The 24,574-nt window shown below is 38.8% G+C and overlaps 1 protein-coding gene across 1 annotated transcript in view; it reads right to left on the bottom strand.

Annotated features, from left to right (window-relative positions):
• The window catches only part of MANEA (mannosidase, endo-alpha), a 76,309-nt gene extending 52,803 nt beyond the window's left edge, over positions 1-23,506 (bottom strand). The window contains exons 1-2 of the mRNA XM_010834725.1: positions 23,340-23,506; positions 14,393-14,971 (exon numbers count right to left, since the gene is read on the bottom strand). Coding sequence (XP_010833027.1) covers positions 14,393-14,933 — 541 coding nt within the window. The 5' untranslated portion in view covers positions 14,934-14,971; positions 23,340-23,506. The remainder of the gene's footprint in view (positions 1-14,392; positions 14,972-23,339) is intronic.
• Positions 23,507-24,574: the final 1,068 nt, after the last annotated feature.

Below are 24,574 nucleotides of genomic sequence, written 5' to 3'. Positions count from 1 at the left end.
AGAGTGAATATCAACATCTTAGGAATCAGTGAACTAAAACAGACTGGAATGGGTGAATTTAATTCAGATAACCATTATATCTACTAATGTAGCCAAGAATTTCTTAGAAAAGATGGAGTAGCCCTCATAGTCAACAAAAGAGTCCTAAATGCATTACTCAGTTGCAATCTCAAAAACAATACAATGATATCTGTTCATTTCCAAGGCAACCATTCAATATCACAGTAATTCAGTCTATGCACCAACCACTAATGCTGAAGAAGCTAAGGTTGAACGGTTCTATGAAGACCTATAAGAGTTTCTAGAACTAACACCCAAAAAAGATGTCCTTTTCATTATAGGGGACTGGAATGCAAAAGTAGGAAGTCAAGAGATACCTGGAGTAAAAGGCAAATTTGGCCTTGTAATACAAAATGAAGCAAGGCAAAGGCTAATAGAGTTTTGCCAAGAGAACGCACTGGTCATAGCAAACACCCTCTTCCAACAACACAAGAGATAACTCTACACATGAACAGCACCAGATGGTCGATATCAAAATCAGATTGATTATATTCTTTGCAGCCGAAGATGGAGAAGCTCTTGTACAGTGAGAAAAAACAAGACCACAAGCTGACTGTGGTTCAGATCATGAACTCCTTATTGCCAAATTCAGACTTAAACTGAAGAAAGTAGGGAAAACCACTAGACCATTCAGGTATGACCTAAATCAAATCTCTTACGACTATACAGTACAAATGACAAATAGATTCAAGGGATTAGAACTGATAGAGTGCCTGAAGAACTATGGACAGAGGCTCGTGACATTGTACAGGAGGCAGTGTCAAGACCATCTCCAACAAAAAGAAATGTAAAAAGGTAAAATGGTTGTCTGAGGAGGGCTTATAAATAGCTATGAAAAGAAGAGAAGCAAAAGTCAAAAGAGCAAAGAAAAGATATACACATTTGAATGGAGAGTTTCAAAGAATAGCAAGGAGAGATAGGAAAGCGTTCCCTCGGTGATCAGTGCAAAGAAATAGAGAAAAACAATAGAATGGGAAAGACTAGATCTTCAAGAATCAGAGATACCAAGCGAACATTTTACACAAAGATGGGTACAATTAAGGACAGAAATGGTAGGGACCTAACAGAAGCAGAATATAATAATAAGAAGAGGTGGCAAGAATACACAGAAGAACTATACAAAAAAGATCTTCATGACCCAGATAACCATGATGGTGTGATAACTCACCTAGAGCCAGACATCCTGGAATGCAAAATCAAGTGGGCCTTGGGAAGCATCACCACGATCAAAGCTGGTGGAGGTGATGGAATTCAGTTGAGCTATTTCAAATATTTCAAATCCTAAAAGATGATGGTGTGAAAGTGCTGCACTCAATATGCCAGCAAATTTGGAAAACTCAGCAGTGGCCACAGGACTGGAAGAGGTCAGTTTTCATTCCAATCCCAAAGAAAGGCAATGCCAAACAATGTTCAAGCTACTGCACAATTGCACTCATCTCACAGGCTAGCAAAGCAATGCTCAAAATTATGAAATTAAAAGAAGCTTAAGAAACTATGACCAACCTAGACAGCATATTAAAAAGCAGAGACATTACTTTGCTGACAAAGGTCCATATAGTCAAAGCTATGGTTTTTCCAGTAGTCATGTATGGATGTGAGAGTTGGACTACAGAGAAAGCTGAGCATGGAAGAATTGATGCTTTTGAACTGTGGTATTGGAGAAGACTCTTGAGAGTCTCTTGGATTGCAAGGAGATAAAACCAGTCAATCCTAAAGGAGATCAGTCCTGAATATTCATTGGAAGGACTGATGCTGAAGCTAAAACTCCAATACTTTGGCCAGCCAGATGCAAAGAACTGACTCATTGGAAAAGACCCTGATGCTGGGAAAGATTGAAGGCAGAAGGAGACAAGGACAACAAGAGATGAAATGGTTGGACGGCATCACTGACTCAATGGACATGAGTTTGAGCATGCTGTGGGAGTTGGTGAAGCCAGGCCTGCTGCAGTCCATGGGGTCACAAAGAGTTGGATATGCCTGTGTGACTGAACTGAACTGTCTTACTATAAGTTCTGTTTCTTCTACTTTTATGTACAAATTTTAAAAGCAGGAGTTTCAGAAATACAAAGTGTTGCCTTATAAAAACTGATAATTTTCAGCTTTGTTTCCATCTAGTGCTTTTCAAGTACCAATAAAGAAAACAAAAGGAAACCCAGGAGATGTGACTTACTCATCTTGAATCCAGCACAAGGCTGGGACATGGTAGAAACTTAATAAATAAACAGTGTTAAACGGATTGAAAGGGAAGATAATTTTAAAGATATAGAGTAAATTATGTTTTGCTGAAGTGTATTAGTTTTCTATTACTGCCGTAATGAATTAACACAAATTTAATGGCTTAAAACAATGAAAATTTATAACCTACAGTTTTATAGGTCAGAATTTGACATGGGTCTACTAGGCTAACATCAAGAGGGTTCAGTGGACTACATTCCTTTCTAGAGGTTTCAAGAAAGAGCTGTTTCCTTGCTGTCGTTAGCTTACAGAAGACACCACATTGTTTGGCTGTTGACTTTTCTAACCCCATTTTCAAAGACAGGCCCCACAAACTAAGTCCTTTTTAGATCACTCATCTCCAGCTTAGATCACTTATCTCTTATTTAGATCACTTATCTCTCTTTTCCCTCTTCTACTTTTAGGGATTCCAGTGATTATGTTAGTCCTATTTCAAGGTCAACTGATTAGCAACACTAATTATACATCTGTAACCTTAATTCCTTTTGACTTGTAAGACAACATATTCAAAGATTCCAGAGATTAGAATGTGTACATCTTGGGGTACATCATGTGTACATGAATACCCCTCTATGTTTTTTTGAGCATTTTATAGAAAATTAAAAAGTGGAAAGTACTTGCCTATGGTACTTTGAAGACTTGAAAAGGATATATATCTATCAGTGGCTACTTCTATCTGATACATGATTATAATGGTTAGAGTTTAAATATTGCATTAATACTTCATTCTAATTTCATCATTCTTGGGGGAAAAAAAAAAGGTTAGACCACTAATATTTAAAACACATAACACTTTAATTGTAAAACAAATAATTAACGAGCTTGTACTGGGTGATACAAAAGTATAATTATTTCACACAGCAATTTCAATAAAAGGAAAAACAAGGCCATTTATATCAAAGGAAAAATATGAATTTTAAACAAGCACATTCATATAGCAATTTAAATAGCCTTCACTGACTATCTTCTTCAATTCAAAAAATGCCAGTGTCAGCAGGAAAAGTCCATGGACCAAAATAGTGTTCTATGTTCACAATTTTTATAACAAGTCCAGTTATTCTTTGTCTAATAATGATAAGTATAATAGGAAGTGATATCAGCAACATGGTGCCATTAAGATGGTCAGCGAATGAGACATCCTTATATTACTTTTGTGGTTATTTTGGGATCTAGTACCTTACTCCAAGGGACCTGTGAGGAATCTCTTCCAATAATATGGCAAGTAAGAAACAGACAAACAGGGCTACCAAACCAGTGTGTGCTCAGGCACACAGCCATGTCCAACTCTTTGCAACTCCATGGACTGAAGCCCACCAGACTCCTCTGTTCATGGGATTTTCCAGGCACGAATACTGGAGTGGGTTGCTATTTCCTCCTCCAGGGCATCTTCCCAACACAGGGATTGAAACCAAATCTCCTGCATTGCAGGCGGATTCTTTACTAGGCCAGTAAATCTGCCTAGACTTCCACTGGCTGCTATCAGGCAAAAACTGACAGAATGCTGTCCCTGGCAGGCAATTAAGCATGAAAGAAAACTTGCATAAGTCCAGCTTTCACCAAAGGATCTGAATTTGGTCAGATAGTATGAAGTATGAAAAACTTCCTGGTGCTGCAAACACTGAACAAGGCTGATTTATCCACTGGAGGCAACTCCTCCCTCACGGGATAAAGAAAGCAGCTGGGCAGGATATGGCTGGAGAAATCCATTTCTCTTCACCTGGAGTACTAAGGTGGGAGCTTCACAACTCAGGAAAGAGGGGATGATGGCAAAGAGGAGGAAAGGGACACCACTGGGCAGAAAGTCTACCCATGAGCCTACTGGAAATCACCCACTGATGTGGCTCACCGGGCCTACTGGCACCCTCAATGCACCTCAACGCTACAGCCCACACCTCCCCCCTCAATGTACCTCAACGCTACAGCCCACACCTCCTCCCACTTTGCCATAGGCTCCTTGTGCTTGCTTCTGTGTAAGCTTCCAGAAAAGCATTCTGGCAAACAGGAAGTCCACTAAGAAAACAAACTACCACAATCAACGCATGAGTGAGAAACCACAAAAACCTTGATCTACAGTGGCCACTTTCTGCATAACAAGAGGTTTCCAAAAGCCAGCCTGGGAAAATGTTAAAAGCTGAGTAGGCATTTATGCTTAAAAATTTTCCCCAAAGGGTAAGAAATATACTGGAGCAGATACAGCCTTACAGGGCAAAAAACCTCAAATATCAACATTATAAAGATACAGTGGCATATGTAAAAGGCACAAGCAGAGTTAAGGAGGTATCAACTACTTCAAATGTGACAGCATCAACATATATCCACAAGAACAACAACAACAAAAATCAAGGAAATACAGCATCACAAAAAGAAAATAGTATTGATATTTTCCAACAAGAAAGCTAGAACATGCCAAATATACAATCTAATAAATAATTCAAGTTAGTTGTTCTAAAGGAACTCAACAAATTACAAGAAAACTTAGAAAGACATATCAATGAATTCAAGAATAAAAAGATGAACAAATGATTCTTTATTAAAGAGAAGAAAGTTATTAAAATTGTTATAAAGAACCAAATGAAATTCAGTGAATGACCTGAAGTATGCAGTGCAACAAGGCTGCCCATATGGAAGGAAAAAAAATGTAACTTAGAGGGTAGGAATTTTAAAATGATAGAAGAAAAGAGGGAATTTAAACTAAAAGAGAACAAAGAAACTCTACGTGATCAATGGAAATCCATCAAAAAGACAAATATCAGAATAATCAGGATTCCAGACAGAGAAGGGGGAGGGCAGGGAGTTAAAGAAATGACAGGTGAAAATTTCCAAAATCTGAGGAAAGACTTGGACATGTAAGTTTACAAAGCTAATAGATTATCCTGCTATCTCAAAGCAAAAAGACACCCTCTAAGACTTTAAAGGAAGGCGGGGGGGGGGAAAAAGAGAAAGCAATGGAAGCTACAATGGACTGCCATTAGGATTTCTCTGCAGACACCCTTCAGGCCAGGGGACAGTGGAAAGACATGTTTGAAGAGTTCAAAGATAAAAATGCCCAGCAAAGAAGGGTTTATCTAGCAAAGTTGTGCTTCCCTGGTGGCTCAGATGGTAAAGAATCTGCCTGCAATGCAGGAGACTTGGGTTTGATCTGTGGGTCAGAAAGATTCTTCTGGAGAAGGGAATGGCTACCTGCTCCCAGAGAATTCCTTGGACAGAGGAGCCTGGTGGGCTACATTCCACAGGGTCTCAAAGAGTCAAACACGACTGAATGACTAATTTCTCTGCAGAAACTCTTCAGGCCAAGGGGACAGTGGAATGACATATTTGAAGAGGTGAAAGATAAAAGTTCCCAACCATGAATGGTTTATCTAGCAAAGTTACCCTTCAGATACAAAGAAGTAAAGACTTCCAGACAAACAACATCTAAGGGAGTTCACCACCACTACATCAGCCTTGTACTTAATGCTAAAAGGAGTTCAAGCTAAAATGAAAACAAGCTAATCAGTCACATGAAAGCACACAAAACTGCACAGTACACTGGGAAAGAAGAGAAACGTGTGGTTAGATTTAGAAAACTAACTGTGTAGTAGGGTGGTGTGTTAACCACTCAACAAGAGTACAAAGTCTAAATGAAAGAGGAGGGAAAGTATACTATAAGTTATTCATAAAGATACAACAAAAAGAGGTAAACTGTGACATCAGTAATATAAAGGGAGGAGCAAAATGGTAGACACTTTATTGTTGCTCAGTCTCTAAGCTGTGTTTGTCTCTTTGTGATCCCACGGAATGCAGCATGTGAGGTTCCTCTGTCTTCCACCATCTCCTGGAGTTTGCTCAAATTCATGTCCATTGAGTTGGTAATACTATCTAACCATCTCATCCTCTGCACACTAAGGAAAACCTTTACAAGTTAAAAAGAAATTGCTATTAGCCTAAACTGGACTGTTTTATTTGTAAGATGTTATAACTAACCCTTTGGTAAAAATAAAACAAAAATCAAGAGCAGATCAATAAAAGACAAAAAAGGAGGAGAAAGAGCATACCATCATGGAAAATAACCTTTACAAATGCAGGCAGAAAAGATAATAATGGAAATACAAAACCAACACACAATAAGGTAGCATTAATAAATGCTTTAATTTAATGCCATTAATAAGAGAAGCTAAAGGCAAAGGAGAAAAGGAAAGCTATACCCATTTGAATGCAGAGTTCCAAAGAATAGCAGGAGAGATAAGAAAGCCTTCCTCAGTGATCAATGCAAAGAAATAGAGGACAACAGAATGGGAAAGACTGGAGGTATCTTCAAGAAAATTAGAGATACCAAGAGAACATTTCATGCAAAGATAGGCACAATAAACAACAGAAATGGAATGGACCTAACAGAAGCAGAAGACATTAAGAGGTGGCAAGAATACACACAAGAACTATACAAAAAAAAACATCTTAATGACCCAGATAACCACGACCAGTGTGATCACTCACCTAGAGCCAGACATCCTGAAATATGAAGTCAAGTGGGCCACAGGAGAAACGACGAACAAAGCTAGTGGAGGTGATGGAATCTGAGTTGAGCTCTTTCAAATCCTAAAAGATGATGGTGTGAAAGTGCTGCACTCAATATGCCAGCAAATTTGGAAAACGCAGCAGTGGCCACAGGACTGGAAAAGGTCAGTTTTCATTCCAATCCCAAAGAAGGCAATGCCAAAGAATGTTCAAAGTACCACACAATTGTATCCATCTCACACGCTAGCAAAGTAATGCTTTAAATTCTCCAAGCTAGGCTTCAACAGTATGTGAACTGAGAACTTCCAGATGTTCAAGCTGTATTTAGAAAAGACAGAGGAACCAGAGATCAAACTGACAACATCTACTGGATCATTGAAAAAGCAAGAGAGTTCCATAAAAACATCTACTTCTGCTTTATTGACTACATCAAAGCCTTTGACTGTGTGGATCACAACAAACTGTGGAAAATTTTTAAAGAGATGGGAATACCAGACCACCTTAGCTGCCTCCTGAGCTATCTGTATGCAGGTCAAGAAGCAACAGTTAGAATTGGACACGGAACAACAGACTGGTTCCAAATCGGGAAAGGAGTACGTCAAGGCTGTACATTGCTACCCTGCTTATTTAACTTATATGCAGAGTACATCATGCAAAATGCCGGGTTGGATGAAGCACAAGCTGAAATCATGATTGCCAGGAGAAATATCAATAATCTCAGATACACAGATGACACCACCCATATGGCAGAAAGTGAAAAGAAACTAAAGAGCCTCTTGATGAAAATGAAAGAGGAGAGTGAAAAAGCTGACTTAAAACTCAACATCTTGTCTCATTTGCTTTTTCAGTGGGGTAGCACATCCCATATTTTAGAACAAGTAGGGGTGCCTTGCTTAAATAAAAATAGCATTTAATGTATAATTGTGTGAAAGGTTTATGGGTAAAGCTGTATTTCTGTCACATTGTGGCAGTATCTTCTGCTTTAATATTAAACAGCTTGTTATTTAAATACTGGATCAAAACGGCTGGCTTCAAATTGTAGTCATTAATAAACTAACTTATGTGCACCTGTGTACGAGAATCAAAGTTCTTTATAGTTTCTTTGCCTTGTTCCCCTTCTCAGGGTGACAACTGTCACATGGTTACCAGGAGATGCAATTCTAGTTCTTAAAGTTGAATTAGCCCAGATTTCTGAGAGGTGGTATCTGAAAGAGAGATTATGCCTTCTCTCACTTAAAACATAACCATCTTTGAACACCAGCTAAGATGAAATCGCTGTACTGTAAGTAGTCAATAAATGAAGACTTATTTCAGGCTGAAAAAAAAAAAACTCAAAAACTAAGATCATGGCATCAGATCCCATTACTTAATAGTAAATAGAGGAGGAAACAATGGAAACAGTGACAGACTTTATTTCGTGGGCTCCAAATTCACCTCAGATGGTGACAGCAGCCATGAAATTAAAAGACACTTGCTCCTTGGAAGAAAAGCTATGACCAATCTAGACAGCATACTGAAGAGACATTATTCGCTGACAAAAGTCCATCAAGTCAAAGCTATGTTTTTCCAGTAATCATGTATGGATGTGAGAGTTGGACCATAAAGAAAGCTGAGCGTTGAAGAAACTGTGCCGTCAGAGAAGACTCTTTGAGAGTCTCTTGGACTGCAAGGTGATCAAACCATTCAATCCTAAAGGAAATCAGTCCTGAATACTCATTGGAAGGACTAATGCTAAAGCTGAAGCTCCAATACTTTGGCCACTTGATGCGAAGAACTGACTCATTGGAAAGACCCTGATGCTGGAAAAAACGGAAGGCAGGAGGAGGAGGGGACAACATAGGATGAGATGGTAGGATGGCATCACTGACTTGATGGACATGAGTTTGAGCGTGCTCTAGGATTTTGTGATGGACAGGGAAGCCTGACATGCTGCAGTCCATGGGGTCGCAAAGAGTCGGACACAACTGAGTGAGTGAACTGAATAAATCCTTAAGTATTAATAACTACTCTAAACAAAAGTGGATTGAATTCAGCAATCAAAAGGCACATGAGGGCCTGGAAGGATGAAAAACAATAGCCAACTCTATGGTTCCAACAAGAAAGCTTTAAGGATCCCCATAAACTCGAAGTGAAAGGATGAAAAGGCATTCCATTCAGGTGGGAACCAAAAGGAAGCCATGGCAGCTATACTTCTAACAATCAAAAGAGTTGGAAAATCTACAGATACATGAAAAATAAACAAGAAACTCCTGAGCAACCAATGGGTAAAAGAAGAAATCAAAATAGGAACCAAAGATTACCTTGAAACAAATGAAAATAAAATCGCTTTCTCCTAAACCTATCAGTTCAGTTACTCAGTTATGTCCAACTCTTTGTAATCCCATGCACTCCAGCCCTCCCTGTTCATCACCAACCCCTGGAACCACCTCAAACTCATGTCCATTGTGTCGGGGATGCTATCCAACCATCTCACCCTCTGTCGTCCCCTTCTCCTCATGCTTTCAATCTTTCCAAGCATCAGAGTCTTTTCCAATGAGTCAGTTCTTCACATCAGGTGGCCAAAGTATTGGAGTTTCAGCTTCAGCATCAGTCCTTCCAATGAATATTCAGGACTAATTTCCTTTAGAATTGACTAGTTGGATCTCCTTGCAGTCCAAGGGTCTTCTCCAACAGCACAGTTCAAAAGCATCAATTCTTCAGCGCTCAGCTTTCTTTATAGTCCAACTCTCACATCCATACATGACTACTGGAAAAATCATAGCTTTGACTAGATGGACTTTTGTTGGCAAAATAATATCTCTGCTTTTTAATATACTGCCTAGGTTGGTCATAACTTTTCTTCCAAGAAGCAAGCATCTTTTAATTTCATGGCTGCAGTCACCATCTGCAGTGATTTTGGAGCTCCCAAATAAAGTCTCTCACTGTTTCCACTGTTTCGCTATCCATTTTCCAGGAAGTGATGGGACCAGATGCCATGATTTAGTTTTCTGAATGTTGAGTTTTAAGCCAACTTTTTCACTCTCCTCTTTCACTTTGCTATGGGATGCTCCAAAAGCCATTCTGAAAGGGATATTTGTAGTCATAAAATGAAGATGTTAAGAAATGGGGAAACTTACAAAGAAACAATCTGGCTTTATACCTTGAGGAGCTAATACATGACAAGAGGATCAAGAACATCCTTTGGCGCTGGGAAAATTGGATAGCCATACACAGAAAAGAAAGTTGGGTCTATCCTATACTACTCACAAAAAGCACCTTGAAAGAGATCAAAGACTTAAAATATAAGACAGACCTGATATAAAACTCCCTGAAGTAAACACAGGAAAGAAGATCTTTGACACTGGTCTTCCCACTGATATTTTGCATATGACACCAAAAGCACAAATAACAAAAGAAAAAAATCTTAAAGTAGGACTATATCAATCTTAAAAGCTTCTACAGAGCAAAAGCAACAATAACACAATTAAAAGATACATACTGAATAGGAGATATTATTTTGCATATCATATAATAAATAAGGGGTTAATAGCCATCATTTACAAAAATTCATATAACTCAGTAACAAAAGGACTCCTGCCTGGAAATCTCATGGATGGAGGAGCCTGGTAGGCTGCAGTCCATGGGGTCGCGAAGACTCGGACACAACTGAGCAACTTCACTTTCATTTTTCACTTTCATGCACTGGAGAAGGAAATGGCAACCCACTCCAGTGTTCTTGCCTGGAGAATTCCAGGGACAGCAGAGCCTGGTGGGCTGCTGTCTATGGGGTTGCACAGAGTTGGACAGAGTCGGACACAACTGAGGTGACTTAGCACCAGCAGCAGCAGCAACAGTAACAAAAACCAGGCCATCCAGCCATCTCATCCTCTGTTGTCCCCTTCTCCTCCTGCCCCCAATCCCTCCCAGCATCAGAGTCTTTTCCAATGAATCAACTCTTCACATGAGGTGGCCAAAGTACTGGAGTTTCAGCTTTAGCATCATTCCTTCCAAAGAAATCCCAGGGCTGATCTCCTTTAGAATGGACTGGTTGGATCTCCTTGCAGTCCAAGGGACGCCCAAGAGTCTTCTCCAACACCACAGTTCAAAAACATCAATTCTTTGGTGCTCAGCTTTCTTCACAGTCCAACTCTCACAATCATACATGACCACAGGAAAAACCATAGCCCTGAATAGACGCACCTTTGTTGGCAAAGTAATGTCTCTGCTTTTCAATATGCTATCTAGGTTGGTCATAACTTTTCTTCCTAGAAGTAAGCGTTTTTTAATTTCATGGCTGCAGTTGCCATCTGCAGTGATTTTGGAGCCCAAAAAATAAAGTCTGACACTGTTTCCACTGTTTCCCCATGTATTTGCCATGAAGTGATGGGACCAGATGCCATGATCTTAGTTTTCTGAATGTTGAGTTTTAAGCCAACTTTTTCACTCTCCTCTTTGACCTTCATCAAGAGGCTTTTTAGTTCCTCTTCACTTTCTGCCATAAGGGTGGTGTCATCTGCATATCTGAGATTACTGATATTTCTCTCAGCAATCTTGATTCCAGCTTGTGCTTCTTCCAGTCCAGCATTTCTCATGATGTACTACTCTGCATATAAGTTAAATAAGCAGGGTGACAATGTACAGCCTTGACGTACTCCTTTTCCTATTTGGAACCAGTCTATTGTTCCATGTCCAGTTCTAACTGTTGCTTCCTGACCTGCATACAAATTTCTCAAGAGGCAGATCAGGTGGTCTGGTATTCCCATCTCTTGAAGAATTTTCCACAGTTTATTGTGATCCACACAGTCAAAGGCTTGGGCATAGTCAATAAAGCAGAAATAGATGTTTTTCTGGAACCCTCTTGCTTTTTCGATGATCCACCAGATGTTGGCAATTTGACCTCTGGTTCCTCTGCCTTTTCTAAAACCAGCTAGAACATCAGGAAGTTCATGGTTCACATATTGCTGAAGCCAGGCTTGGAGAATTTTGAGCATTACTTTACTAGCGTGTGAGATGAGTGCAATTGTGCGGCAGTTTGAGCATTCTTTGGCATTGCCTTTCTTTGGGATTGGAATGAAAACTGACCTTTTCCAGTCCTGTGGCCACTGCTGAGTTTTCCAAATTTGCTGGCATATTGAGTGCTGCACTTTCACAGCATCATCTTTCAGCATTTGAAATAGCTCAACTGGAATTCCATCACCTCTACTAGCTTTGTTCGTAGTGATGCTTCCTAAGGCCCACTTGACTTCACATTCCAGGATGTCTGGCTATAGGTCAGTGACCATCGTGATTATCTTGGTCATGAAGATCTTTTATGTACAGTTCTTCTGTGTATCTTCTATGTACATATCTTCTTAGTATCTTCTGCTTATGGTTAGGTCAATACCATTTCTGTCCTTTATCAAGCCCATCTTTGCATGAAATGTTCTCTTGGTATCTCTAATTTTCTTGAAGAGATCTCTAGTCTTTCCCATTCTGTGTTTTCCTCTATTTCTTTGCATTGATTGCTGAGGAAGGCTTTCTTATCTCTTCTTGCTATTCTTTGGATCTCTGCATTCAGATGCTTATATCTTTTCTTTTCTCCTTTGCTTTTTGCTTCTCTTCTTTTCACAGCTATTTGTAAGGCATCCTCAGACAGCCATTTTGCTTTTTTGCATTTCTTTCAATGGGGATGTTCTTGATCCCTGTCTCCTGTACAATGTCACGAACCCCCGTCCATAGTTCATCAGGCACTCTATCTATCAGATCTAGTCCCTTAAACCTATTTCTCACTTTCACTGTATAATCATAAGGGATTTGATTTAGCCCATACCTGAATGGTCTAGTGGTTTTCCCTACTTTCTTCAATTTCAGTCTGAATTTGGCAATTAGGAGTTCATGATCTGAGCCACAGTCAGCTCCTGGTCTTGTTTTTGTTGACTGTATAGAGCTTCTCCATCTTTGGCTGCAAAGAATATAATCAATCTGATTTTGGTGTTGACCATCTGGTGATGTCCATGTGTAGAGTCTTCTCTTGTGTTGTTGGAAGAGGGTGTTTGCTATGACCAGTGCATTCTATTGGCAAAACTCTATTAGTCTTTGCCCTGCTTCATTCCGTATTCTAAGGCCAAAGTTGCCTGGTACTCCAGGTGTTTCTTGACTTCCTACTTTTGCATTCCAGTCTCCTATAATGAAAAGGACATCTTTTTTCGGTGTTAGTTCTAAAAGGTCTTGTAGGTCTTCATAGAACTCTTCAATTTCAGCTTCTTCAGCGTTATTGGTTGGGGCATAGACTTGGATTACTGTGATATTGAATGTTTTGCCTTGGAAACGAACAGAGATCATTCTGTCGTTTTTGAGATTGCATCCAAGTACTGCATTTCAAACTCTTTTGTTGACCATGATGGCTACTCCATTTCTTCTGAGGGATTCCTGCCTGCAGTAGTAGATATAACTGTCATCTGAGTAAAATTCACCCATTCCAGTCCATTTTAGTTTGCTGATTCCTAGAATGTCGATGTTCATTCTTGCCATCTCTTGTTTGACCACTTCCAATTTGCCTTGATTCATGGACCTGACATTCCAGGTTCCTATGCAATATTGCTCTTTACAGCATCGGACCTTGCTTCTATCACCAGTCACGTCCACAACTGGGTATTGTTTTTGCTTTGGCTCCATCCCTTCATTCTTTCTGGAGTTATTTCTCCACTGATCTCCAGTAGCATACTGGGTACCTACTGACTTGGGGAGTTCCTCTTTCAGTATCCTATCATTTTGCCTTTTCATGGGGTTCTCAAGGCAAGAATACTGAAGTGGTTTGCCATTCCCTTCTCCAGTGGACCACATTCTGTCAGACCTCTCCACCGTGACCCGCCCGTTTTGGGTGGCCCCACAGGCATGGCTTAGTTTCAATGAGTTAGACAAGGCTGTGGTCCTAGTGTGATTAGATTGACTAGTTTTCTTTGAGTATGGTTTCAGTGTGTCTGCCCTCTGATGCCCTCTTGCAACACCTACCATCTTACTTGGGTTTCTCTTACCTTGGACATGGATACACACAAATAATTAATGATTCTATTTTTATTTAATAGTAAAACATTTACAACAACTACTCTATATGATACATAGTTTCCTTGAATGTAGGGAGAGCTGAATAGCAGACAAAAATTGGGGGGCTATAGAATATTTTACTTCATAATTGGGGCGATATCTACACAAATGTATAACATAAAGTGAGAGAATTCATTGTATCTTATGTCAATCATAATTTAATAAAATTCACAGAGTATTAAATTAGAAATCAATAAAAATAATACACCCAGAAATTTTAGTGTTAACATGTTATAACAACAGTTTAATCTAGAGTTTGTAAGTTTAAAATTATAAACTTATAACGCAAGACTAATTAATAATTTCTGACCCCATGGACTATAGTCCGCCAGGCTCCTCTGTCCATGGGATTTTCCTAGCAAGAATACTGGTGTGGGTTGCCATTTCCTTCTCAGGGTATCTTTCCAACCCAGGGATCAAACCCCTGTCTCCTGCATTGCAGGCAAAATGTTTGCCACTGAGCCAGCAGGTAAGGTCAATTAGTAATTAATGTTCTACAAAAATTTACTTATATATGCACATACATATCTAAAATACTTACCAATTGAAGCTGAGTACATTTGTTTCATGTGAGTTTCAATGACAGAAGGATCCCGAGAGCTGTAACTTCCCAACTCAGGATAAAACCTGGAGCCAATGTCATCAGGGGGGTTGTGCTTCCCTTTGGGATATTTCTTGGTTATCTGAGGGTCCCAGTGTGAGAGAACTGGATGGTTCCAATGTATATATTTACCATCAAATTGTGGATTTCCATACCAACTGTAATAAAATACATGTAAGTAATAATTCAGAGGTGGTGGTTCTTCTGGATGAGGTTCAGAGGCTACGGAAGCTTTCACAGTGATTTCCTCAGATTTTAAGTTCTTGATGTTTGTTTCACTGCTGATTTTGTCACTCTTTTGGGAATCAAAAACTTTCGTCAAATGAGTTTGTTGCCGGATTTCTGGAAGAAGGTCAAGTCCAAAAGGATCTCCAAAAGCTGCTTTATTTGGTCTCAGCATTTTTAAACCCATCATCAGAGAGAAAATAAATAGAATAAAAAGTGACAAAATGAAGCAAGTCCTTCTTCGAAATTTTGCCATGATGTCATCCTTTAAACTCCAAAATGGTAAATGTTTAGCTGTAATGTATTGAAAAACAACTATTAGTAAGTGGTATTAATAATATTTTCCAATATATTCAAAAGGAAAACTAAAATTCATAAAGTTTGTTACACTGAAAAATTTTAAAGAGTATTATGATGTTAATTATATAATCAAATATTAATAGCTATAGACAGAATCTATACATAATTAGACTGAATAGCAGTATTTATTTGGAAATATCACAATTACATTTTTGTCAGATAAAGATTTTAAGCATGTTTTTTAAAAAGTAAATATACTCTTCATCCTTTAGACAGATTTTACATATACTGATATAGAAAAGAAACATTCCACTCAGAGACTAAAATTTTCTAAATATAAAATAAAAACTTCAGATATAAAAAGGAAATATTTAGGAATATATAAAAAGCCTAGTCATTCAACAAACTTATTATTTGACTGCCTCAATTATAATCACCTTTTTTTCCCCACCCCATTTCACCAACTCAAGTGTTATACTCAATTTTGATCTTGTCTCTCATCTCGCATTATGGAATAAATTACACACATCAGAATTTTATGTCCCATGTGTTCCTTAAACATTTTAAAAATGTTCCTCCTTTTGTCTCTCTATGGTTCAGTCTGAATATCTTCTTCTGAACTATCTTCAATTTCCTGACTCTTCAGGGGCAACTAATTTCAGTTATAAATTTAGTCTTAAAATTTTCATTTAATTCTTCTCAAAGATAGCAGTTTTCTGCTAAAATTTCCTATTCCTTGAATTTTGTAATACCATTTATTTAAAGTCTACCTCTAATAACCTGAATTTGAATCTTAGGATTCTGTTTCTACTGCCTGTTTGGTTTTTCCTCTTAATATCCAGACAGTAACTATTTTTTTATAGGCTAAATTATTATTTTTACTAAATGCTATACATAGAATATGAAAAGTTTCAGAGATAATGTGAGGCTCTACATGACATCTTCCTTCAAAGAAAGCTTATTTTTATTTCTTGAAGACTTTTAGGGTAGAGGAAGATTATCTTAGTATAATCACATTGGAAGGGCTGGTGCTGAAACTGAAGCTCCAATACTTTGGACACGTGATGCAAACAGCTAACTCATTCGAAAAGACTATGATGCTGGCAAAGACTGAGGTCAAGAGAAGGGGGCAACAGAGGATGAGACGGTTGGATGGCACCACTAACTCAAAGAGACATGAGTTTGAGCAAACTGAGGGAGATAGTGAAGAACAGGGAAGCCTAGTGTGCTATAGTTCATGGGGTCACAAAAAGTTGGACACAACTTAGTGACTGAACAACAGCAATCACAGATGGAAATCTTCAAAACTGGGTTTGCTGCTGCTGCTAAGTCGCTTCAGTCGTGTCCGACTCCATGTGACCCCATAGACGGCAGCCCACCAGGCTCCTCTGTCCATGGGATTTTCCAGGCAAGAACACGGGTGTGGGTTGCCATTTCCTCCTTCAACGCATGAAAGTGAAAAGTGAAAGTGAAGTCGCTCAGTCGTGTCCAACTCTTAGCGACCCCATGGACTGCAGCCTACCAGGCTCCTCCGTCCATGGGATTTTTCAGGCAAGAGTACTGGAGTGGGGTGCCATTGCCTTCTCCAAAACTGGGTTTAAGCCCTTGCAAATATTTGGTGTATTTCTGATTCATCTTTACTCCATTATACTTACAGGTTCTGAAATCAGAGTCACAAGTATTTACCAAGATTCTTCCTCTAGGATGGGCTTTAGAAGGGCCCTGAATTCCAATTTTGGTCCTCAAAGAGCCATGAAACTACCGAAAGCTCTGTTCATTTTCTCAGCTGCCATTTTTGCCTTATATTCCCAGCTTCTCTGATGCTACTTTGAAGCAGAGGTTTTAAATAATGCCCCTATTTCCCACCTTAATCTCTCAAAGAATAATATAAGTTGTAGGGTTCAGAATCATTCAAATATTCATATAATCCCACCTGAATTCGCTTATATCTTTAGTGTAATAAAAGACTCAAAATTCAGATGCAATAAATAAAAAACAATTAACTACATAAATTTTTAAATATATATATCAAAAAACACTACAAAATAAAGTGAACAGACAACTGACAATCTTAATGAAAATATTTGAAAGATCTTCTGTATCATTCAATATTAGAAAAATGTAAATTAAAACCACACAAATGTAACATTTCTTATCTATGAGGTTGGCAAAAAATAAAAAGCATGAAACTACATCCTGTTGGCAAGAACACTGAGAAAATAATCACTCTTATGCGTTGATAGTGAATGAAATCTGTACAACCTTTTTTGGAATCTGGCAGTATATAACAAAATTACACATCCATTTTCCTTTGATTCAAGAATCCTACTTCACAGAATTTACCTTGAAAATCCACAACCAATAAGTAAGTACATAAGTTAATATGCAGCATTGTTTGTAAAATACTGAGTATTCAGAAAAAATGAGGAAGAGCTCTGAGATGAAAGAAAGTGATTCTGTGGCTATACTGCTAAGTGAAAAAAGCAAAATGACAATAAGAAAAAATAGATTTTCCCAAGTGAGCAAAAGAAACAGAAAAACAAGAATCTAATAAGGTTGATTATCTATAGAGGGTAAAAAGAAACTGAAAAATATGGGGTGATTAAAACAGGGTAGAAGTGTGGATAATGAAAGTAACTGAGTATAACTTTTTATATAGGTTTGTCATTTTAAGTTATGTTACATTTCACATACTCAAAACAAACAAAATATATTAAAGGTTAAATTCCAGTTAATAAGTAAATTTTTTTATGCTATGATGAAGGTTAGCAATTCTTAAAATATTTAATGTGCATTGTAAAAATAAGCAATATAAGCCAGAAAATGGGGCTCAGGTTGTTTACTGACAAAAAAAAAAAAAAAGAAAAAAGTGTTACAAACACAGAAGGTAGGAGGCTAAAATGAAACTTGTGTTGTCAGACTGCAATTGGCAGTATCAATATGGATGCATGGCTTTTAAAAGATAAACAAATTCATGTGTAGGGGTGGGTACATGGGTGTGTACACATACAAATACACGCACATTATTTCCTAGTTCTGCCCACTGAGAGTCTAGAACCGAAGAAATCCTTGCAGCAATAAACCCATCTGATGCCAAGATTTTGAATTTTATATACCCTTCTCTACTTAATAGAACCAGGTTGATTTCAAGAATGTGGCTAAGAAAGTACAAGATGAGCTTGGAACAACTTGTAAAGGAAAATCAGCCTGAAATGAAAACCAGTATGGCCTGAAAATCAGGAATTATTCAAAAAACGTAGAGATATGTTCATAGGACACAGTAAAGAGGCAACTACTGACTAAATCTGGGATGCTTTCAACATCAAAATTATGAATAAGAATAATAAATTACAGACATAAAATAAGACTTTATGAATCTATACTGATATTTTTAAAATGTGAAAATAAATGGAATAAAAAAGGCATAATCAAATACCAATTCATAAATTTAGATGGAATAATGGAATCAGACTATCACCACTTGGCTACTACTGTATTAAGCAAGAATCATTAACAGATATTAATGAGGGGTTCAAAGAAATAGGGTTTATGAGAAACAGGATATCTACATATTGGCAGAGTATCCCTCCCCCAAAAAATATACCAAATTAACTACAAAGGGAGATATATACAGCCACTTAACAGTGCAGATGCAGAACCTAGCAGACATCACCTCACACAAGTGATCAAAATTAACTTTACCAGCTGATTTGAATAAATAGATTAACATGAGTCTATAGAGTGAATGCCCTAAGAAAAACATACAATCATTGCTGCAGTATTTCTGTCAACATTAATCTGGATCTAATCATGAAGAAACGGCAGACAATATATTAAGATACTCTCATACACATATAGGAGAAGGCAATGGCACCCCACTCCAGTGCTCTTGTTTGGAAAATACCATGGACAGAGGAGCCTGGAAGGCTGCAGTCCTTGGGGTCGCTGAGGGTCGGACACGACTGACCGACTTCACTTTCACTTTTCACTTTTATGCATTGGAGAAGGAAATGACAACCCACTCCAGTGTTCTTGCCTGGAGAATCCCAGGGACGGAGGAGCCTGGTGGGCTGCCGTCTATAGGGTGGCACAGAGTTGGACACGACTGAAGTGACTTAGCAGTAGCAGTAGCAGCATACACATGTATGTATACATATATGCATATGTACACATATTACATACAATGTGTATGTAAAATTATATACAATGTAATATATGAGTGTGTGTGTCTGTGTCACAATAAAGCAAATGTTTACAGCAAAATATTACCATTTGGTGAATCTACAGGAAAAATATACAGAGATTTTCAAGTTGTTTATTTTTTGAAACTTTTAACTCTAAAATCATTTAAGAACAGGTAAGAAAGGAAAACAGCTATCACCAGCAAACTGCAGGACTCCAGGGATTTAACATTCCTTTGTATGGAATGTGACAGTCTGACCTGCCTCTATGATTTGTTGTCCTAAAATTTCAAAGTTGACAAGACAAAAACAAATCCTTCCCTTTACTTAAAGAAACTGAGAATTACTGACAAGTCATTAAGTAGGAAAAAAAAATATGGATTTAATAGGAGCTCAACTATATTAAGGAGACAGAGAGGAAAGAAGTACACTTAAACAAGCATAATGACTACCTGTGGGTAATCATTTACTTACTGATATTTTCTTATGTTGTCTTCTAAAGTTAGAACACAATATTTCATAAGGAAGAAATATTTATATGGAATAGGTATTTTAATAGGCTCCCTCCTTTACCTATAAATCTATTTCTCTTTTCCTTTCATATTATTTCCAATAAGTCTAATCTACCTAAATAAAGACAGGCCTCCTGTGCTTAAAATTTGGACTCTGCGGTTCAAATTCTAGCTGGGCCTTTTTTAGCCATTTCACCTATATAAGTGACTTGAAAATTTCCCTTCCTTTCTCATCTTTACAATGAGTTATTACCTCACTCAAAGGATTTTTATGAGGATGAAATAAGTTAATGTTAAAAAATCCTTGGAATCATTTCTGGCTTTGTTATTAAAGATAGGTGTCTGGCAAGCAATCAGTTAACACACAGTTTACTCTCTCTAAATACCTACTCTCCATATGGCTAATTTCTGGACTGCTACACTAATCCATCAAGACAAAGCTAAACTGTTGCCTCTTCTTGATACTTCTCCCAATGATTCCAAACTGAAAAATACTCACTTTCTCATATAGTCTATTATGACACTATTATCTACTTTTTAAATTGGCATTTATCTATTGCACCATGCTATTTAATGCATTATACATCCTACTAGATTGTTCCATAAGATCCAAAAATGGAGTCCTTATCTTTACACTATAGTAGAACCCAATATATCTTATATTTAGTCAATGACCATTAAATGTTCAACTTTAAAAATTTAATTTCTGGCCCTTTTGTTTTTGACATTGGTATCTATTGAGGCAGTATGTGTACAAACAGGTTCTGCAGACTATACATATAGTTGACATGCCCAGTCCATACTGAACATATTATATAGGAAGAATCATAGCTAAATAGATAGATCCAATAATTTTTAAAATCCATTTTATTAAAAATTATTGTGTCCAAATTAGCAAAACAATGAAACTTGAGATGCCTAACAGGGTCTAATGATCTTTAGTAGAAAAACTGTGGTGGGACTACTTAATTGGTTTCAACACAAAAAAGTTCCAGAAGTCACCTCAGAGGAAAAAAGTTCCAAGTTAATTACAGATGTATAGATTTCCAAAGGAGTAACCTACTCAATACTCAGGGTATTGGATAAGAGAAAAATCTAGTGTCTTCAAAGGGCACATGATAAAATAACACACAGAAGTAATACATTTGTTCTTTTGAAACTCTACGGCTTCTACTTTTGCTTTTTGTGATTTGGAGGTCTTTCAATCTTTGAAATGATGACTTTAACTTGTAGGTCTAGCGAGATATAAGAGATCCAGAATCAGTATGATACTATGATTTCAAAAAGGATTACCTCCCATCCTGCTATGCAGAAAGCCCCCAAAAACCTCATTTTTTAATTTTTATTATTATGTTTTACAGACTTCTGATTGCTTTCTTTTTCTAGCTGTTTTCCTAACATTATTTTCTAAGAAACCATTGAAGAGAAATATAACTAATTCTAGTTTTTGACTGTGGTGTTGGAGAAGACTCTTGAGAGTTCCTTAGACTGCAAGGAGATCAAAGCAGTCAATTCTAAAGGAAATCAGCCCTGAATATTAATTGGAAGGACTGATGCTGAAGCTCCAATACTTTGGCGACCTGATGCAAAGAACGGACTCATTGGAAAAAACCCTGATGCTGGGACAGATTGAAGACAGGAGGAGAAGGGGACGACAGAGGATGAGATTGTTGAATGGTATCACCGACTCGATGGACATGAGCTTGAGCAAGCTCAGGGGATGGTGATGTACAGTGAAGCCTGGCGTGCTGCAGTCCATGGGGTCGCAAAGAGTCAGACACGAATGAGCAACTGAACTGAACTAAATTGCCAATAGAGCAGTTGCCAACTTTTTCCCAGTACCTGGGCTAACAAATCGGAGAAGGCGATGGCACCCCACTCCAGGACTCTTGCCTGAAAAATCCCATGGACGGAGGAGCCTGGTAGGCTGCAGTCCATAGGGTCACTAGGAGTCGGACACGACTGAGCAACTTCACTTTCACTTTTCACTTTCATGCATTGGAGAAGGATATGGCAACCCACTCCAGTGTTCTTGCCTGGAGAATCCCAGGGATGGCAGAGCCTGGTGGGCTGCCCTCTATGGGGTCGCATAGAGTCGGACACGACTGAAGCGACTTAGCAGCAGCAGCAACAGGGCTAACAAATGGCCAAGTAACCTGTGGTTAAGCAGTGAGCAAAGAGCAGAGAAATACAGTTCTAGAACTCAAGCTCCTCCTGTTATCACACCTTCCTACATTTTAGACAAAGCAAGCTTAGAGAATACACCACCATAAATTTTGTGACAGATGAAACCTGCTGACATGTGATTATGTTTTTGCTTAAAGTGGATTATCTGTTATTTCCTACTCATAAACTGTAGTCCAAATTAAATCTGAAGAAAGTTTATTTTCTTACATACTCAATACTCATCGTGTGACTGACAGCAACAGCTCTGGTAATGTTTTATGCATAGAACCTAGAAATCTGCAAGATTCCCTACACAACACTATTTTTTTAAGGTTTACATATAGTTCAATATGAATGGAGCAACATACTGTCATGAAAATGATGTGCAATCGTGTGACTTAATATTACCAATATCTAGATTTTATTTTGTATTTTTCTTTCAACTATTGTCTAAATTTGGGTGTTGTTGTTTAGTTGCTAAACATGTCTGACTCTTTGCGACTCCATGAATTGTATGTAGCCCACTCCTCTGTCCATGGGATTTCCCAAGCAAGAATCCTAGAGTGAGTTGCCATTCCCTTCTCCACGGGATCTTCCCAACCCAGGGATCAAACCAGGATCTCTTGCACTGCAGGTGGATTCTTTACCACTGACACCCAGGAAGCTCCTGTCTTAATACTTTAACATAACCAACTCATTCCAGGCTTACGTGCCTTTTTCTGAAGTCATATAATTAACATTATCTTCCCTTGTTTTATTTTTTTAAAGTACTTCCACATTTTTCCTTAACTCATATCTGCAGGGTCTCTAACTGTTGAAACAGAAACCAACAATCCTAACTGCCTAAATTTTCATTGGTTCCTCTGGAAAACAGGAAAAGATACTATTCCAGCAGAGTTGCATCCTTCGATTTAGCAAACGGTAACAGGCTAATATGACAGTCCCAAACGTGGAACAGGTGAATGGAAATCGCATCTATGCGTTGGCCTCTCCACCCTCGCTCTCCTCTCCCTAGGCCTCGGCGTCCGGAGACCGGAGCCTGCCACTTTCCTGCAGCCCAAGCCAGGTAGGCCTCGACCTTCCCACTTGCCCCTGAGGCACAAGGCCGAGTTTGGGGACAAAAGGATAAGGCGCTGAAAGGCTTTTCATTTACTCCTAAAATTCCCAACTTCCTGGGGAGGGAAAAATACCGAGGCGACAAGAGGTTCCGCTGCAAAACAGTGGCGGAGACGAGGCCGACAGGCTCGGGATAAAGTAGAATAGAAGACAACAAAACTAACCCTAACAAAATTAGGTATAAGAGCAACGGAGTGGGGTTCCCGAGTTCCTGAGGCTCGCAGCGAGACGCAGCCCGCCGCGGCCGGCGCAGGGTGTTGGGGCGCAGGGTCAAAGGCCATCTGCAGGCGAGCAGATTGGCTGGCGGGTAAGAGCGCAGGCGCTGAGGGTGGCCCCAGTGCCGGCCACGACTGAGCCAGCTGGGCCCAGAAATCTCCAGCTACTCACCAGGGTCCGGGAATCCAGACACCAGAAGAGGATCAGCCAGCGGAGACGTTGAAGCTGAGAGCAGAGGTAGCCCGCTGCTGCCCGGCAGTGAGCCTGAGCAGCCCCGCCTCCCGAAGGGCGCGCGCACAGTGTACTGGAAGACCCTAGGGGCGGGGCCAGAGTGGGGTGGGGCTCGCTGAGTGGGCAGGGCTCTGGTTTTCCGGCACAGGTCCCTCTGGAGTGTAAGGGATGGAAAGGGGTGTAGATGCATGCAGGGAGAGATTTTTCAGAGTTGAGTTAAAGCTGGACTCCCCCCGCCCCCTTTCCCCAACTAGAGAAATCCATTCCTTAGAAACTGGTGTTCTAAGGTTCTGCTGGAAAGCTTTGAAAGTGAAAGTGAAAGCCGTTCAGTGGTGTCCGTCTCTTTGTGAATTCTCCAGGCCAGAATACTGGAGTGGGTAGCTTTTCCTTTCTCCAGGGGATCTTCCCAACCCAGGGATTGAACCCTGGGTTGCAGGCGGATTCTTTACCAGCTGAGCCTCAAGGGAAGCAGAGGTATCCAAAATTTCCTTTTAACTGGATTACATTGGCAGTTTTCAAACATTGTAAATTAGAGAACATCTTGCCCTCCAAAAAATAGATATAGATCTCTCTCTCTATATATGAAACTTTACTTGGAAGCTAAAAGACAGAAATGACACTTATTATTTGCAAACAGATTGCGTAAAATCACGTATTGGAATACTTTTAGAAATAATTGAGAACAATGAGGCAGCTGTGAAGAAAAAGAACTTTTGAAATAGCGGTTACAGCTGAAGGTTTTCACCTTACATCAGAAACCAAGAGAATTCTCTCTTTTGTTTGGTTACCTAGTAGCAAGGAAATCCTCACTGACAGTCTAGAAGTTGCTGATAGAAACATTTTGTAAGAGTTCTTCTTTAAATCTCACTGGATTTTCTAAACAAATGTTAATTGTGAAATATATATATATATATATGTGAATGTATCCCATATGTGCACATTTTAAAGGATAATAATAAAAAAGAATACCCAGGTACTCACTACAGACCGGAAGATCCAGAAAAGTGCCAGCATTTTTGAAGACTTCTAAGAGGCCTCTTTAAAACTTTTTCCATCCCAGCCAGAAATAATTATTACTCTGAATTTTATATTACTCATTTACTTGCTCTTTTTGAAAATATTTATGTATGTAATTCCCTAAAAATATAGCTATCCTGGTATTGTATTTTGATCTA

The sequence above is a fragment of the Bison bison genome, unplaced genomic scaffold, assembly GCF_000754665.1.
Source record: "Bison bison bison isolate TAMUID 2011002044 unplaced genomic scaffold, Bison_UMD1.0 scf7180017864035, whole genome shotgun sequence".
NCBI classification, from domain to species: domain Eukaryota; kingdom Metazoa; phylum Chordata; class Mammalia; order Artiodactyla; family Bovidae; genus Bison; species Bison bison.
This window is presented reverse-complemented; position numbering and strand designations above follow the sequence as displayed.